This window comes from Periophthalmus magnuspinnatus, chromosome 8, assembly GCF_009829125.3.
Source record: "Periophthalmus magnuspinnatus isolate fPerMag1 chromosome 8, fPerMag1.2.pri, whole genome shotgun sequence".
In the NCBI taxonomy this organism is placed as follows: Eukaryota; Metazoa; Chordata; class Actinopteri; order Gobiiformes; family Gobiidae; genus Periophthalmus; species Periophthalmus magnuspinnatus.
In genome coordinates this window covers 19,550,709-19,568,763 of record NC_047133.1, presented here as the reverse complement: position 1 = coordinate 19,568,763, position 18,055 = coordinate 19,550,709, and the positions used below count along the sequence as shown (strand labels likewise).

At 40.5% G+C, this 18,055-nt stretch overlaps 1 protein-coding gene across 1 annotated transcript in view; it reads right to left on the bottom strand.

Moving 5' to 3' along the window:
• Positions 1–18,055, bottom strand: part of stat5a (signal transducer and activator of transcription 5a) — a 135,845-nt gene that overhangs the window by 41,288 nt on the left and 76,502 nt on the right. The window contains exons 3-5 of the mRNA XM_033970393.2: positions 11,690–11,827; positions 10,925–11,081; positions 4,537–4,626 (exon numbers count right to left, since the gene is read on the bottom strand). Of these exons, the coding sequence (XP_033826284.1) occupies positions 4,537–4,626; positions 10,925–11,081; positions 11,690–11,817 (375 nt within the window). The 5' untranslated portion in view covers positions 11,818–11,827. The remainder of the gene's footprint in view (positions 1–4,536; positions 4,627–10,924; positions 11,082–11,689; positions 11,828–18,055) is intronic.

Here is an 18,055-nt window from a genome sequence, read left to right as displayed (position 1 = left end):
TCACACACAGACGGGCAAATGTGTGTCACTTCCTGGATTGTCTGAGACCGCCACTTTTTCACAAACCAAAGAACCAGAACCAGTCCATGGAGCCTCCAAACTTTGACTTTGGACCAAACCAACCTCCAAAGGTCAGGACCAAATGTTGTGAGTGTACCTTTAGTGGTCAGCCTTGGTGGTGACAACATTTTTGAGGTAAAAGAAACATTCAAATCTGTCAACTGGACAAATAGTTGTAGAAGAAGTCCAGTTGACAAATTTGAATATTTCTTTTCCCATGGATCAGACCTGGACGACTGAGGGAACACAGACAACTTTTTTGAGGCTGTGAACAGATTTTTATGCTTCTGTGCATCACTTCTACTAAAAACGCAAGCTTCAGCAGTGTTAATTCCTTGTTTATTCCCATTAATTCCCATAATTTCTCAATAATTCTCATGAAAATGTTCCTACTTTGAAAATTCCTGAGGATTTACAACCCTATTTCTGCGACACAGTTGCCGGATGCTACGGTGTAAAAAAGATTTCACGCATGTTGTAATGTAACTCTGACAAACACAAATCAAATGGAGTTTCAATGTCACTTTCACATTCATTCACCAAGGTCAGCAGTTCAAATCCAACTCCAAGTCAGAGCAGGCTTTCGTTGTGTCCTTGGAAAAAACAATGCTGTTAATGTCAAAGTACACAGGCGTATGAATGAGAGCGCCCTGGCATGTAAAGCAATTATTTATATAAAGGCAAGGGTTTAAAGGTGCACTATGCAACCATTGGTTTAGGGAGGTTATTGTATTGACACAGTATCATTAGGAGCATTGGACTTGAACATCTTGCTTGTCTGTCTTCCATTTATTCAATTACATGTGTTTTCATTATTAAAAAAAAACTAAAAAACTGGAAAAACATGCATTGTTACAGTGAGTATGCTCGCCTCTCCACAGATCTGGCAATAAACTTCACCTGCCTGTCTCTATGAAGATAAATACATTCACATACAAACTGCAGAATGAAAGGAAAACACATATTGCACCTTTAACATGTGAAGATCTGGTCAAATACTAATTCAAACTTATATTTGTTGTTATAAATGTGAAATATATTGGTTGAATTGTAGCTGCTAAAGTCATCAATGGAATAAATATCTCTCTGACTTTTTGTCTTGAATCTCACTGAGTCAGGAGACAAGAGGAAATGAACTTGTTATCAGAGCGCTGCAGATGCCTGGTCAGTTAAAGCAGCAGCAGCATGGTGCGTTCAGGGTTTACACGAAAATGGGGGAATTTAATCACTTCAAATATAAAATCCAGTAATAGAAACAGGAAATCACTTCACTGCAGGAGTCATGCTGCTCTGGTTCAACAGCAGTCTGTTATAGAGTCCTTAAAGGTGCACTGTGTAACTTTTACAGTGCAACCATGTACAATAGGCTTGACTCTGTGGCTAAGGAAAGGAAAAAAAACAAACCCAAAAACAACATTTGGGGGCTAATCATTGATAACATTAAAGGTCCTATGTTACTCAAAATGGACATTGACACATGTTTGATTAATCCTGCATTATTAGTCTGTTTACATCTCCATAGCTCAAAATGCTCTGTTCCACCTTGTGATGTCATGAAGTGATAGTTTTCAAGTTAACAGCTCCTTTTACCTTTTGTTCAGGAGAGATTGGCAATTCCAGTGCTGAAATAACCAAATGATTCTAGTGAAGGTGTGCGGAGTTTAAAAACACAGTGGAGCACTTCCTGTATTACCACATGACATCACAAGGTGGAACAGAGTGTTTTCTGTTTGAGAGAAGAACTCAGCCTAAATATACAGGGTTTGTGAGTTAAACATGTGTGAATGAAACAAAACACAACTCCAGGTCTGTTTGTGATGAGGAAACAACATTATAACACAGATCAAAAAAGAACATAATATAAGGTTAGTAAATGTCTACATGGAAATAGTTGCTTTTACTTTGCTTTAGTTGCTTTTTTTTCACACACTGAAAAATTCAGATAAATGTGATTCAGGTCGCCTTTCTACAGATCTGATTTGGTGGTGCCATTTGCTTGTCTCCATGAAGATGAAGTTAAACAATGTTGGAGTTTCCAGGCACATCTGAAAAGCAGGTGGCAGACACCACCAGAAACGTTACACAGTGAAGCTTTAATTTTAAAAGAGTGAAAGCAAACGTATCAACACAATTTGAAGCTGTATTTTATTCCATTAAATTATTATTAATATTATTAATATTATTATTATTATTAATAATAATAATAGTAATACAACATGTCAAATTAAGCTATTTTACAATTTTTAAACTGGATTTTAAGACCAAATTTAACTCCCAGTTTACATAATGTTTTGATCTTGATGAAGTGATATGAAGATTACATTATTTTGTTTGTTTTGTCAGAGTGTCCATAAAGTTGGTTTAAAATTAAAAAATGTAATTACAAAGGCAACTGACAAGACATATTTATTATTTCTTTTTGAATGAACCTCTTACAAACAGCTCCTCCTCAAGAGAAGTCACAGTGTGTGTCATGGTTCTTTGGGGCTGTGTTAAAGATGTCGTGTCTGGAACAAAGATACGGGACATTACTGAACTAAAACAAAAGATACAGATGTGATTGAAACCACTGATGAGGCTCTGCTACAGCGAACATGGAGAGAGTCCAGTCCAGTTGATGTGCTTCATGTGACTAATGGAGCCCATATAGAGGTGGATTAAATGAGGTAAAACTTTGGAAACCACTGAGTACAATAGAAAAAGTCTGATTAAATATCTTTATGGACACTCTGTATATTTGGTTGTGTTACAGTCCTTCACGTCTTCTACGTCTGTGTAACTAGATGTAAACCAAAACACAAATATCGCCAACACTGAATAGTTTTGAATACATGAATTCAGAATCATTTGGACGGCTACACTTCACAAAATCATTATATTTTCAAATTCTTACTTTTTGACCCTACCTACGTGTCGTAACTGGGCAACCGTGAAGCCATGTGAGTGCAAATCAATTCCTTGCAGGAGATGACAGCTCTCTCACGCTTCTCTGGATTTGTGTAAAGTCAAAATATCTGCATTTTTCTACACTATCAAAAAAATTCAGCTTTCAATCTCTGGCTGCGTTTACGTATTGTGAGGCCAGTGTGAGTATAGCATGTGCATTAAATCAAAATTGCACCATTATTTTGTTGTTATATCATTTACTCCCATTATGTAGCAGAGCTGTTGTTCATTATGTGGGTTTACAGTTGAATAATACATGAACGAGAACGCAGAGGGCCTATTCAGAGCACAGAAAACATGCTAGAAACCTGAGGAGTAATCATATAATTATATCTATTTCCATTCACCTTATGTCAGCAATTATTGTGCAGCTTCACTTTGCTCTGCTAGCTCAGTGTTGTGTCAGCTTTTATGTCCATTTTTAAATATTTTAGTATAATTTATCTTGATTGCATGTTCTTGTTGCATCCATTGACTATATAAATAACTGAATACGTGAGTGTTCCCCACGGCGTTCGGCTCCATTCAAATGAAGCTCATCGAGGCTAAAGCGGTTATGGGGCGGATTTAGAGCCGAGTTCCGCATTACGAAATCTGACTGGGAGTATCATAGCAACAAAAGAGCCAATCCGGAGCGAGAATGTTGAAGGTAAAGTTCCTTCCCGCTCGCACTGTTGGTTTAGCAGGGAGCAGGTGCTTAGCAAAGCTGTCAATCAAACCTGTTGCTAATGTTCATATCTTGATTTACAGACACGATAGCAAAATAACAACACCAGGATCATGTAGAGCGGGTTAATACAAACATTTTAAGACCACAATGACAAGTCTGACAGCAGCAGCTACAGAGAGAGGGGCCACAGTTTTTGGGACAAATGAAGGTTTTGTCTCATCTTAATTAAAGGCTTTATCTTAACTAAGTCCAGGATTAGCCCTGATTTAGACATATAGATGGGACTTGGTTAAAATGTTGGGTTTTGGGCTAATTTACTCAAAAGCTTCAAGATTACAAATGTAATTCAGGGCATGTTCCTATAAAACATACTAACACTCTAATGTAGAACTTTGTGTTTTGAATGTTCCGAAATTTTTTGACTTTTTTTTTTTCTTGTTTTGATTGAGTAGTTAATTTCAGACAGTATTTGAACGATGAAAAAAAAAATATGCACACTTCGTAAAAAAAATACATAATTTTCTTTTTTCTTCAAAATAATTTAGTCCTAAACTGTGACAAATCCTGTTATTATTCCTTATATTGCATTTCATCCCCCTTTTTCCATTTATTCCCTGATTTAGAAATAAGCACTTAGTTTATCTCACATCGAGCCGAGACAACCAGCACTTTCCTTTACGGATGTGAATTTGCATACTAATGTGGCAGTCAATCAAATTTTCCATTACATGATACCGCCATTCCACAGAGCAAACAGACAAAACAAAGCAGTGTGATATCAGCAGCAGCGCAATAAAAACGAGCCAATATTCCCCTGACTTCATTAAATACATGTGAAATGTGAGTGTAGCTGGACTCACGTTGGTGGCCTCTCGCACCAGCCTCTGCTCCGTGTACAGAATGTGTTTTATGCAGCGCACCAGCTCCAGAGGACATCGATCGTATGTGCTCTGAAAGAAAGACAAAAATCTATGAAAAAACATGCACCTCTAACAAGAGTTCATACAAGAGAGGGACATGCATTTATTCAAAATATGTCACCCATTCACACACCGGTGTACACAAACACGTTCAGCTCCAGTCAAATGAAGCTCATCGAGGCTAGCGGTCATAGGGGCGAACTTGGAGCCGGATTTCTGACCGCGAGCCAATTCGGAGCCAGACTGTTTAATGTAAAGCCCCTTCTCGGTCACAGGGAGCGGACGCTTAGCAACGCTGTCAATCAAACCTGTTGCTAACGCTAACAGGAGCGACGTCGGAGAAAGAAGATGCCCGATTTGTCTGTTATTAATCTTTATAACTTGTGTAATTCCTCAGGGTACTGCAGACACAAGCGGTTTCCTCTCCTGACAAATGTATCCATCAACATCTTGCACGTGAATATAAATAAACACGTGAAAACTAAAGAAACACACAGATAAAACAATAATTAAGACATTCGACAATTACTTCTTGAAAATAAAACAGACAAAAGCTAACCTCGTTGGCTGTATACCAAGAGGGATTAACTTGGGTGTCTTATTTCTTCTTAAATATATCTTTAAACTTAAATTTATCTGCGTACACTGAGCTACGTCGCCCTCTAGTGACACTTTGCAAAATTACATCAAAATAATATAATTCACATGAAAACACATCAAAGCTCAAATGTGGCAGTTACAGCTTGAGTTACGGACACAATAGCGAAATAAAAACACCAGGATCGTGTAGAGCGGGTTAATACGAACATTTTAAGACCAAAATGACGAGTCTGACAGCAGCAAATACAGAGACAGGGACAACAGTTTTTCAATGTGAAGTGAATCGGAGCCAGAGTTGATGGACCTGAAAGCGCACCCATGCTCACTTATTGTTTGAGTAGCTATGTTGTCGCTATTTTGTCCGTGATTAAAGATATGAGATAAGATATGAGTCGAACACTACGGGTGGCGTCTCCCTCAGTGCACTTCTTCACACTGTCTCTGAGCTGTTTGTTGGGTCCATAGACTGAGATATTTGTCAGGTAAACTCGGACATTCTGAGTCACTGAGGCATGAATACAGCTCTAATCAAATGTGTTTCTTCAAGGTGAGTGAAAAATGGGTCCCAGATATTTGAAAAAGCGTTTACAGAGCGGGTCTGTGGGGAGCTGAGGGCTGCGAGATTAATCACAACTGAATCAAAATGGCAGTTTGAATGAATGCAACTGGCAAACGGCAAAGGCTGCGATTTTTTTTTTTAAAGTACCATCATTTCCTCCACAAGCAACAAAATATCCAGTCTTATTCTGCATAAAAACTGCTAACCTTGTAGTTTGAATCTGGATGTTGTCAAGTGTAATTCTTGTATTAGTTTGTCAGGTCGTATTTCAGTATTTTTCTTAATTCTTCTGGTGTTTAAAATATTAACTTCGATCAGAATACTATCATTAAAACTTCTCATAATCCGAATGCTGTGCTTGTTCAACTTCAACGTGCAGTATGTAACCTTTCTGAAGCAGGATTCCCCTACCAGGTTGTCTCCATGGTGACACATTGCCTTGAATGTTCACAGTGTGGCATTAATGTATTCATCTTGGTTTTACTCAATGGCAGATGTTCTACTGCTTGAAAAAAGGTAATCTTATTGTGAGTGGGGTCACCTCTCCACAGATCTGACCCGTTGCTTCTCCTGGTGGCATGTCCTGCTTGTGATACATAATGTTCCACAGTATGGCAATAAACGTATCTTCAAGGAGCCAACTAGGTGCAAAATGATGCATCTTTAACGTTGATTTGCACTGCAAATTTAGTTTTATTTCACAAGTTAGATATAAAAAGATCTATTCTTCTACAGAACGGTTACAGAAATAAATTTTTTTTTAAACTGATAACTGCCACTTCATCAACCTCATCATGGCCTCAGCCCTTACACAGTATATGGACCATCGGTGGACCATCGGCGGACCATTGGCGTGGGAAGGTAGGGTGGAGGGGGGCAGCGGTCAAAACGTGCCCAGAAAGCGAAGCCGGCGATGTGCCCAGTTAGATCCCGTTAGGTCTGAAGAGCAGCGCGTCTGTGAACATGGCTCGCTCCAATTTCCAAGTCCAGGAAACGCAGTGTGCTAATGGAGCACATGTGGAGAGCAGCCTGGGCTTTATATAAAGCTTAATTACCAACATACACAGGCCATGGGAAGTAAAGTAATAGTGAAACCTCTTAACGGACAACAATAACGCAGGTGATTCAGTTCATGTAACCGCTGCTTTACGGGGTCCAGCAGAGTCCGCCTGCGCAAGAGATACGGGCTAAGGACGCACAACGATGAAAGGGCCGCGATGCTATTCTCGCCAGACGTTTGTGTTGAATTCTTACGGAAGAAACATAAAACATGAAAGGAGGAGTCTTAACAAACATTTTAGGGTTTGGGCTAAAATATGAAGCTCTTTCCATAGACCAGTGTGAAGCTCATAGTGGTGGAGCCCTCTGCTGGCTGATGTACGATAAGGACGCAGAATGTGGAGGCTACAAATCAGATTAACCCCAACTGTGCCACAAATGTCACTATAATAACAAATACAACGAAATTAACTACTGTAAGAATGTATTGTTTCCTCTAATCTACCCCAGATTAAAAGAAATTGCTTCTGTTCTGATCAATAATTTCCCGAGGTGAATCCAGACCTCCCAGGCTTTTAAGATTACCACCTACAAGATCAATATTATTTGTTTTATTCAGCCCCACTCTAATGCTACAAAAGTCTTCACAAAAGTACTCAATTTTTTAACGTTTAATGACTGCGGGTGGGGTCAGGGGGTCCGCCATCAGAAATTTTGCCTACGACGCCAAAAAAGCTAGGGCCGGCAATGTACTGTGTAACTTCTCTGATGGGGAGTGTAACACCTGCTTGTCTCCAGGGAGATTTATGTATAGGCATCAAACATTTCTTTGTTGCATTTATTCACAGTGTGTTTATTGCTAAAACAAACACCTTGAGTTACATGCATTCTAACTGGGCTCACCTCTCCACAGATCTGGCCTGTAACTAAGCCTGGTGGAGTCACCCGCTTGTTCCAGTGGCTTAAGTTTAAATGCTGTACTGTGGAACATCCCAAGCAAAGCAATACATCTCAATTAAGACAACCAGAAAAGTTACATAGTGCACTTTTAAATGGCAAAAAGGGTTAATCCAAGTATGTAAAATATTTAGAATGAGAACATAACTTTCCAGCGTTATGTTTTGACTAACAATCTTTAAGGTTTATGTGGCACTGGCAACTCACACAAATACAATAAAATGAAACACATAAACAGACGTCCCTTAATCCCTTAAAGGGCACATCTTGTGCAACCATGAGACTTGTGAGTTTTTTTAATGTTAGAACATTGTCCCTCATCAAAAACATACATGGAGTTGTATTTTGCTTCATTCATGCCTGTTTTATTTATCCTGTTTACAAGATCTCCTCCCACTGAGCACTCAGAAAACACTTGTTTCAAATTTCCCAGGATTGTTACGTCACAGGTTAAAGTCCGGAGGTCTCCTGTGCTGTTTTTAAGTCCATAAATCATTGCCAAACTCCTAAGTATTTGTGACATAAAATAGCATTTATTACAATCACGTGCTTGTGTTAGCGTGCCAGAAAAAAAGTTGCTAGCCCTGACTGCTGTTTGTTTTTACAGTATTAATTCCCTGTGGTGTCAGAAGTAGGTGTGTGGAGTGCGGCAGGAACACAAGGTCTACTGCCTGAAGAAAGACTTGGGACTACAGACGGAAACTAGCTTCGGCTATAATCTGGTGCAAAGCATCTATTAATGTTTTTTTGCACACTGTCCCTTCAAATAAACTAATAAACTAAACTAAAGTTCTAAAACATGACATGCCAAAGCAAAAGCAACGTTTAAAGGCCAAGACAAATACTGCATAATATTGGTCCTTTCGATTATTTTCTTTGTTTCGATTGTTTCTTTATTAATTATGTTAAAAACACTGAAGTCCTTTTGGCACTGAAAAAAAATCTATCCATCGACAAACATGTTATATTGATGATTATGATGATGATAGAGCGTCAGAGCTTTTATCTTATTTGTTCTATATTTATTCATCTAAATTAAACATGTTATCCTTGTCCCTTGTCCATTCTTCTGAGTACACAGGTAATAAACCCGGCTTCTGTATGAGGCTGTGCTGGGTCCAGTGTGCAGGGCGTGGAGATGGGATCATAAATAGTGGCGCTGAGGGAGACAAAGGATTGTGCAGTTTACCGTCACACAAAACCTGTTCTGAGACTTTTCACAAACACTGTCACTCTTTCTAGGAAACACAGAGGGAGAGGCTTCACTCATCTGCGATCATCACCACAGAGCTAGCAACAGGGATGGGTCCTGAATAATGAATGATATTAACAAATATTTCAATTGTAACATTGAGTAAGTATTTTTATTTGAGTAGCCCTATTATAGCTTGGTTTAAAGTTCGCAACAGGTTAGACAAGTCATTTCATTAAAACTTTACAAAAAAATAAATAAATAAATAAATAAAAATGTAAAAATCTATAGAAGCTAATAATTCTTTATTATTTTAAAATTAAAACTTAAATATAGTGTATATATATATTAAATATATATATATATACACATTTAATACAAAAAATATTTTAAAAAGTTCATAATTTTTACTTATTCTAAATGTGCAACCTCTTGGACTACTCACTTCACTAAAACATACTTAAAAAAATAATCTATAAAGCTGTTAAACTCATGACATACCTAAAGATTATTCCACAACTGTTACCTAGCAACCATGTTTAAACAAGACCAAAGGTATCTTAATTACATAATAGTTATGATTTGACTACTACAAATAGATACCCACGCCTTTGTTTTGTTAAATGCGGTTTAAACTGCCACATAAATGTATCAGCCTGTGCATTTTGGATGGAGATTTCCGTGTTGATGACATGTTGCGGTATTCTGTTTGACTGTTCAATACAACTTTAACTGTTCTGACTAATGACTCAACTAATGATTTTATTACATAAATTAAATCCCAATTTAGTTGTTTTGTCTGTCCTGTCATCAGTGCACAGGCCACCAATTGGCGCTACATTGTTTGTTTGTCAAAAGTAAAATACACTAAGCCAGTGCTAGTCACTCAAGCAGAGTTTGAAAGAAAAGGACACACTACGCTTTCATTTGGACTTCATCTTGGACAAATAATGGGATTATTTTTTCAAAGAGCAGTTTAGGTTTGTTGCCTAAGTTATGTTCAGTGGTTGTCTGTGATGTGTGTGTGCGTTCTGTTGTCGGTAATGTGTATGTGTTCAGTTGTTGTAGGTGATGTGCGTGTGCGTTGCCCCTTGTGGCCTCGTGTGATCATATCAATCAGCTGATCCATAGTGATGGGCCATGTACAGTATGTGTTTCACTGAACACTGGAGTGAGGCACTGCACATGCTCCAGATGCATTAAACCAGCTCAGCCTCAGAGCCTGACCCAGAGCAGCTCCAGAGGTGAGAGGTCGTACATGCCCTTTGACCTCTATAGGCCCACACATACACAGTTTTATCTGTAAACATGGGCTGCTGACGTCAGGGTGATAAATATTTACCACAGGCACTATCCCATTAAACTAAATAAAAATCTGAAACACATGAAAACCTGTCATATGCACGTAACCAGTTTTAGTGGCTTCTCGGTTTTGTTTTGAATTGTTACTTGCTATAGCAACGGTTCTAATTTATCATCACTGTGTCTGTTTCCTGTTCCTGAAATCAGCCACATGCTGGTAATATGGTTTGCAAATGACACAGTAAAAGTATGTTTTTGGGTGAGGTTTAAACTGGCCACATGCTGATTAACAGGTGAATGCTCAAACCCACTGCACCACTGAGTTTCTCTCTCCCATCACTATCACTTTCTCTCTTATCACTTTTCATCTTTCACTGTTATTGTGTCTCTTTCTCTGTCATCTTCTCCCTCTCCTTTCTCTTTCTTCTCCCTTCTCTCCTTCCTCCCTCCATCTTCCTTCTCTGTCTTTCCCTCCCACTCTCCCTTTCTCACTCTTTCCCTCTCTCTTCTCTCCATGTAAATACTTAGTTTGTTTTTTGTTGTAAATGGCATGACGTGTGGATGAAACATGACGCAATATGTTTTTGCCAGACACAAATAAATGTCTGTTAAAAATTAAAAAAAACTCTCCCCGTTTCTCTCTGCCTTTCTTCTCTCCCTCCTTCTCTACTCTTCCTCTCCTCCTCTGACAGACGTCGGAGTAACTTGGTGAGGTTTACCTTGAGTTGATTGGCGTAGTGTCCCAGTTTGATTTTGAGCAGGAACCCGTCCTCTCCGACCTGATGCTCGGCTTTGTTCTGGAGCTCTTGGATCAGCCCGTCCAACAGCCTCTTGGCCTTAAACTCCTCCTGAGGGTTTTCCAAGTCCACCGCATCCCTGGAAAACATATATAAAGGTCCAATATTACACAAAATTAAACACAAACAAAAAAACACAACTCCAGGTCTGTTTGTGATAAGGAAACATTAGAACATAGATCAGTGTATGGTATAAACAAAACAATATGTTCACTGATGAGAAAATGGCTTTTACATTTTGTCCCCAATGATGTATTTACATCTGTAAAATGAACCTTTGCTACAATAGTTTTAACCAAAAGCTGGACAAAACTTTGCATACAGTGGATTTTAAATTAAGTGAACACTAAAACTGCGACAGGGAAATGTATCAACACTTTGAGATACATTTCCATAGTTTGATGTAATCCCTCATTTGTCCAGCAGGGGTCCACGGTAGAAAAACTGTCAAACGTATTCATCTGGACCATGTTTTATAGAAATCAACACGTTTCGATTCGAATGTTTGGATGAACAGTCCAAACGACTTCATTTATAAAACATTAACCAGATGATGTTCTTTGGAACATTAGCTACAGTTCCCAATCTCTCACATTTACAGCTGTCCTGTTAGATATTTTGGGTGAAGAAAAACTAAATAATGTTACTAATGTACGTGTGTGTATATATACTGTATACTGCACTGACCAGAGCTGTCCCTCGATCCACTGGGACAGGTAGTGCCGCACCTCGATGGGGAAGTGCTGACCGTAGAGAGACTGCATCTGGTGCAGAGCGTCACCCTGCAGCTGCTGGGCCTGGATCCACACAGCCATCGTCTGCTCCCTGTTTCACACAAACACAACATGAGGCTGGATCAAACACTGTGTAAAGAAGTGGCGACCAGCTCCAGTCAAATGAAGCTCATCGAGGCTAGAGCAGTTATTGACCTTACTCCAATTCGCCTACTTTTTCTGTAAATGCAAGTAAACTGCGCTTTCTTTGTAATAGCACGTCCGGGTAAGTGGAAATCCCGCTCCTTTCAATAGAGAATTTGAGAAAAGTTTCAGCGCTACAATATAATATAAAGTAGGTTGGTTTGTGTTAATTGTTCAATGTTTATGTGCAACGACAAGTCAACACTGCACCGATTCTCTGGAGGTTTTAAAACGGCTCTGTAGTCCTATAGAACGTATTTACTGTCAAGATCTGCAGCTCCAGACAAAAGAATTCCAACCACGAGTATCATAGCAACCAAAGAGCCAATCTGGAGTGAGGCTGTAGAAAGTAACGCGTCTTCCTCCCCACACCGCTGGTTTAGCACGGAGCGGACGCTTAGCAAAGATGTCAGTCAACCCTGTTGCTAACGCTAATGGGAGCGAACTTGGGGAAAGACTGCGCCTAATTTGTCTGTTACTAATGTTCATGTCTTGATTTATGGACTCAATAGTGAAATAAAAATACCAGGATCATGTAGAGTGGGGTAATATTAAAAAATCACGAGTCTGATAACAGCAGTTGCAGAGAGAGGGGCCACAGTTTTTCAATGTAAAGTGAATTGGAGCCAAAGTTGATGGAGCCAGAAGTGCGCCCATGATCACTTCCTATTTGGAACATGGCGGCTAGCAGATGAGCTTTGTCCATTTATAAATAGAGTCTGTGTGCTGGATCCACACAGCCCGGATTTATGCTTTTGTAATCACTTTGGTGGTAAATATTTCCCATAGTTTTACATCAGTGGCAGTTTGTAGAAAGGAATAAATACACAGGTCAACACAAAAAATTCCACCCAGAAGCAATATCCTGTTTTTTATTGAAACGTCTTATTGTACCAGTCGTTTAAACCTTTACAAACATGTTCTGAAATGTGTGGAATTTGTGTATTAGTGTATCAGTTCATACTTCAGTCTTTTTCAAACGTCTTTGCTCCTGGAGTGGTTTATAATGTGCACTTTGAACAGACTACTTTTTAAATATATATCACAAAGAATAATAAAGATCGCAGTTTGATTTTTATACAAATTCACTTTCTATAGTAACAATTATAAGACTAGAGCTGCACAGAGACTCAAAAGAACTGTTTAAAAGTAAAGATAAATTTAACCTCGATAATAAAAGACTCTGTCCCTGTCTCTCTCTATTCTCTCTCTGTTCTTTCTCTCTCAGAAAATGTCCGTTTGACTGACAGAGAGACCGATGGAGGGAGAGCGAGAGACAGGGAGAGAGTTAACAAGGCAGACAGAGAGAGAAAAATAGAGGAAGAGAGGGGGAGTGTTAACAAGGCAGACAAAGAGAGGGGAGAGAGAGAGGAATGACAGGGAGACAGACAGGGAGAGAGAGAAAGAGAGAGCAAAGCAGGCATACATAGAGAGAAACAGCGAAAGAGAGATGGAGGGAGAAAGAGATGGAGAGGAAGAGAGAGAGACAGAGAGAGAGAAGGAGAGGGCAAAAGGCAGGCAGACACAGAGAGAGGAAGAGAGAGACACAGGGAGGGAGAGCGACGAAGAGACGGAGAGAGAGAGAGCGTTAATAAGGAAGATATACAAGGAGAAAGAGACGGAGAGACAGAAAGGGAGAGAGGGCAAAAACTAACAAGGCAGGGAGACACAGAGAGAGACAGTTAACAAGGGAGACAGAGAGAGAGAGATAGCGACAGAGAGAGGAAAGAGAGGGACAGAGAGAGAGAGAGAGCAAAAGGTAACAAGGCAGGCATACACAGAGAGAGACAGCAAAAGAGAGACACAGAGAGCGAGAGACAGAGAGGAAGTGATAGAGAGAGAGGAGAGAGCAAAAGGCAGGCAGACAAAGAGAGAGAGAAAGAGAGCGAGAGAGAGGGAAATAGAGAAAGGGTGAAAGAAATAGTGAGAGAGACAACGGGAAAGAGAGTGCGAGAGAGACAAACGTAAATACAGTTTCATTTTACGAACAGAGCGACCCATGTTACGAGAATTTCCCATACAAAAACACCTCACAATTTATACTTCTTTCACTTTCATTTTGACCTCTCACTTCCTCTCTCTCTCTCTCTCTCTCTCTCACTGTCGTGCTCTCTCTCTCCGTCTTTCTCACTTCCCCTCCCGCTCACTTACTTTTTGTCTTTGTCTCTGTCTAGGTTTCGCTTTCCTCGCTCGCTTATTCTCTGTCTTGTCATCTTTTTTTGCTCTCTTGATACTATCTGACTCTCACTCTTTCCTTCAGTTATACTCCCTATCCTTTTCACTTACTGCCTCTCTTCTCTCTCCCCCTCCTTCTTTTTCTCTCTTACCGGTTCTCTTCCCCCCTCCCATTCACCTTAACGTCTCTTTTTCCCACCTTCAGTTTCTTTCTCTCCCTCTCCTCCAACTACACACTCTTACTATCTTCCTTGTTCTCTCCCCCTTTCTTCTCTCCCCCTCTATGTCTCCCTTTCTCTCTCCACCCCACCATCTCTCCGTCTCCCTCTCTTACCCCTCTGTCACCTCCTTCTATCTCCTCCCCCTCTCCCAGTCCCTACTCTCTCTCCTCCGCTGTTCCTCTCTCCCCCCTCCTTCACCACCTCTCTATCCTTCTTACTCTTTTCTCTCTCCCCCTCTGCATCTCTCCTCCATCTCCTCACGTCTGTCTCCCACTCCCTCCTTTTCTCTATACATCTTTCTCTCATTTACCACCCACTTCTATTCTTCATTCTCTTTCCTCCTTCTCTCCCCTCCTCTCCCACTTTCTGCCTCTCTTCTACCTTTCTTACTCTCTTCTTTCTACCCCTCTGTATCGTCTCTCTCTCTCAATCCCTCCTTTCTCTCTCTCCCTTACTTACCACCCCTTTTTACCCTTTCTCTTTTCTTTCTCCTCCTTTGTATCCCCTCTTTTCCCTCCTTCCATCTCATCCTCCCCTCTCTCTCCCCCTCATTCTCTTTCACTTCCTGCCCCCCTCTATACTTCATTCTCTCTTCTTTCTCCCCCTCTGCATCCCCAATCTCCTCTTATCCTCCTCCTCTCCCACTTACCCCATCCCTATTACCCTCTTCTTTTTTTCTCCCCGTCTCTGCATCCTCTCTCCTCCTCCTGCCTCTCTTTCTCCCAGTCCCTCCTTCCCCCCTCCGTCTCTTTCTCTCTGTCCCTTGCCGCCTGTCTCCTTCTCTTCTTTCTTTCTCCCTTGTTCTCTCCCTCTGTTTACTTTCTCACTACCTCCCTCCCTCTTCCTCTCCCCCCTCTTACACCCATCTCTTTTATTCTTTTTTTCTCCCCCTGTCTCTCTACACTCCCCCACTCCCTCCTTTGCTCTTCCAACCTCTTCCTCTCGCTTACCCCATCCCTCTTACTCTCTCATCTTTTTTCTTCCCATCCTGCATCCTCTGTCCCCATCTCCTTCCTTTGCTCTCTCCCTCCCTCTTCCTCGCTCCCCCTCCTTCTCTTTCTTTCTGTCCCTTTTCACCATCTTTCTCTTCTTTCTCTCTTCCCTTCTCCTTTCACTTTGTCCTCCCCTCCCTCTCTCTCTGCCACTTACCCCATCCCTCTTACTCTCTTCTTTTTTTTCTCCCTGACTGTATCTGTATCCTCTCTCTTCTCCCCCACCCTCTCTCCCCCACTCCTTCCTTTTCTCTCTCTTCCTCTCTCCCCCACCTTCTTTCTCTCTCCCCCACCGTTCCTCTCTAGCCCTCTCTTTTCACTTTGTCCCCCCTCCCTTTTCTCTTTACCCCTTTCACTCTCTATACCTCCCTCCCTCTTCCCCTCTCCCTCTCTGTCCCTTACCGCTTGCCTCCTTCTTTTCTTCCTCTCGCGCTTGTTCTCTCCCCCTCTCTCTCACTCCCTCGTCCTCCTTCTCTTTCTCTCTCTCATTTACCGCTTCCCTCCTTCTCTTCTTTTTCTCCCCCCTCCCCTCCACTTTCTCTCCCTCCCTGTCTGCAGTCTCTCTCTTCTCTCTCTGTGTGTGGCAGTTTATTAGGTGGTTTTTATTTGGTATCTCTGGGCCACCGTAGTTGGGTTGTTTTTCCAGTCATCTTGCCCACAGACCTACTCTTCAGAAAAACCACGGCGCGTCTGTCCGTAAAGTGACACACATCTGAGTTTGAGCGAAAAATGTGGTCGCGTCAGTTTGTTCCTCAGCCGCAAGAAACAAACGATGACGACAGCGTTTACAACAAGACGCATGATCCCGTCACTCGAGTCGCTACGTCAACAAATACAAACATGTTTATTACCCCGAAAGATATTAAAGCTGCACTATGTAACTTTCATGGTGGAATGTCTGCTACCGGCTTGTCTCCATGGGGATGTTATTGTTTAGCCTTGTTCCACAGTATAGCTTTATCTGATTTATTACTAAAAATAGCTTAAAGGACCCACGCTATTTTCTTATCTATGTTATAATGTTGTTTCCTCGTCACAAACAGCCCTGGAGTTGTGTTTTGTTTCATTCATACGTTTAACACACAAACCCTGCTTATTTAGGCCAAGTTCTCGAGCAGAAAACGCTCTGTTCCACCTTGTGATGTCATGCGGTGATACAGGAAGTGCTCCGCTGTGTTTTTAAACTCCATACATCTTCACTAGAATCATAGCTCGCTCTGTCTCAAAGCTTATGTTAACTTAATAAAAGTGTAAAATATAACAACAACAACCTATTAAAAGTGTAATTCATTTCAACAGGTTGTTTTTAAATGTAGAACATTTTTAGTTTGTGGCACTGTTTTAATATTTATTATACCTCAAAATTAGCGTTAGCATTGAGACACAAATATGTCTCAAATATGTCTTCTAAACACAGAAGTGTCCTCCGCTGAAGTTAATTTTATTGGTGTAGGTTTTAACATGTTGTCAGTGACATCCACCCACAGCTAACACCCTAAGCCCCTAACCTCTGACCCCTGACCCCTAAACCACCTGCAGCCCCCTGTGCACATATTTTTTATTTTTATTTATTTATTTTAGCGTAACTGCTAAAGCCTCAGAGATAAAATTGAACAGGAAGTAGTGATGCTAACAGTGAGGTTAGCAGGCGCTACTGTGCACAGAGGCTATTGAAAATCTCTACTGAACTAAAGGTTAAAGGTAGCTGAAAACTACCACTTTATGACATCACAAGGTGGAACAGAGCATTTTGAGTTTTGGAGATGTTAGAGACTAATAATAGAGGGTTACTAAAACATGTGTGAATGAAACAAAACATGACCCCAGCTGTGTTTTTGACGAAGTAACAGCATTATAACACATCTTAAATCTCAGTCAGTTTTTGTGTAATATAGGACCTAGCCTACATCACCCGTGCTCCTACTTGGCTATTTTTCATTAAATACAAAAGCAAAACAATGCACTACAGCTTCACAAACCTGGTGTGATGTGCAGACGTTCCATTAGCAGGCTGCATGCTAACTGTGATGTGATCTGTGACATGGGAGGAGAGACTCAGAGCGTTCAAAATGAAAATGAAACTTAACCATATTATAACAACTTATTGTGCGTTTTATGTAAATATTAAAGAGATCTATGGGGTATTTCAGGCAAAGCAATAACATCTCCATGGAAACAGGGGGATGGTAAAATAATGAAATAAAATGAAAAATAAATAAAAGTTACTTGCACTATGCCACTTTTCTGTCAGAATGAGATTAACACGAGCCATGTTCAAATCTGCAAGTCAAAAAAGCAGTTCAACGTTAGATTCGTGGGTTTCAGTTTACTGTTATATATATATATATATATATATACACATATTTTGTTTGTTTATCGTTATGCCAACCGTTATTGTGAAACCCATGGCTACAGAAGAGGACTTGGCAGCTCTGGTCTCACATGAGGAGAAGATAAGCCCTGCGCTAATGCTACTAAAGCTAATGCTGCTAAAGCTAACCCAGACTGATCTTTGACCCGAGTCGTTGCGGGTCAAACGAGAGAGCATGACCCCGATGGTAAACCTTATTCTATGGGTTTATATTACGCAGTTTTGCAGTTATATTACGAGGTTTTGCAGTTACATTTACTCCAGTAACTTTTTAAAGAAGACGTGGCAAAACCTCTCAAAACCATTACGTATATATGTGTATCTGACCCAAACTGCACTCACAAGATGCAGAAAAAAGTCCTAGGAAACAATATATT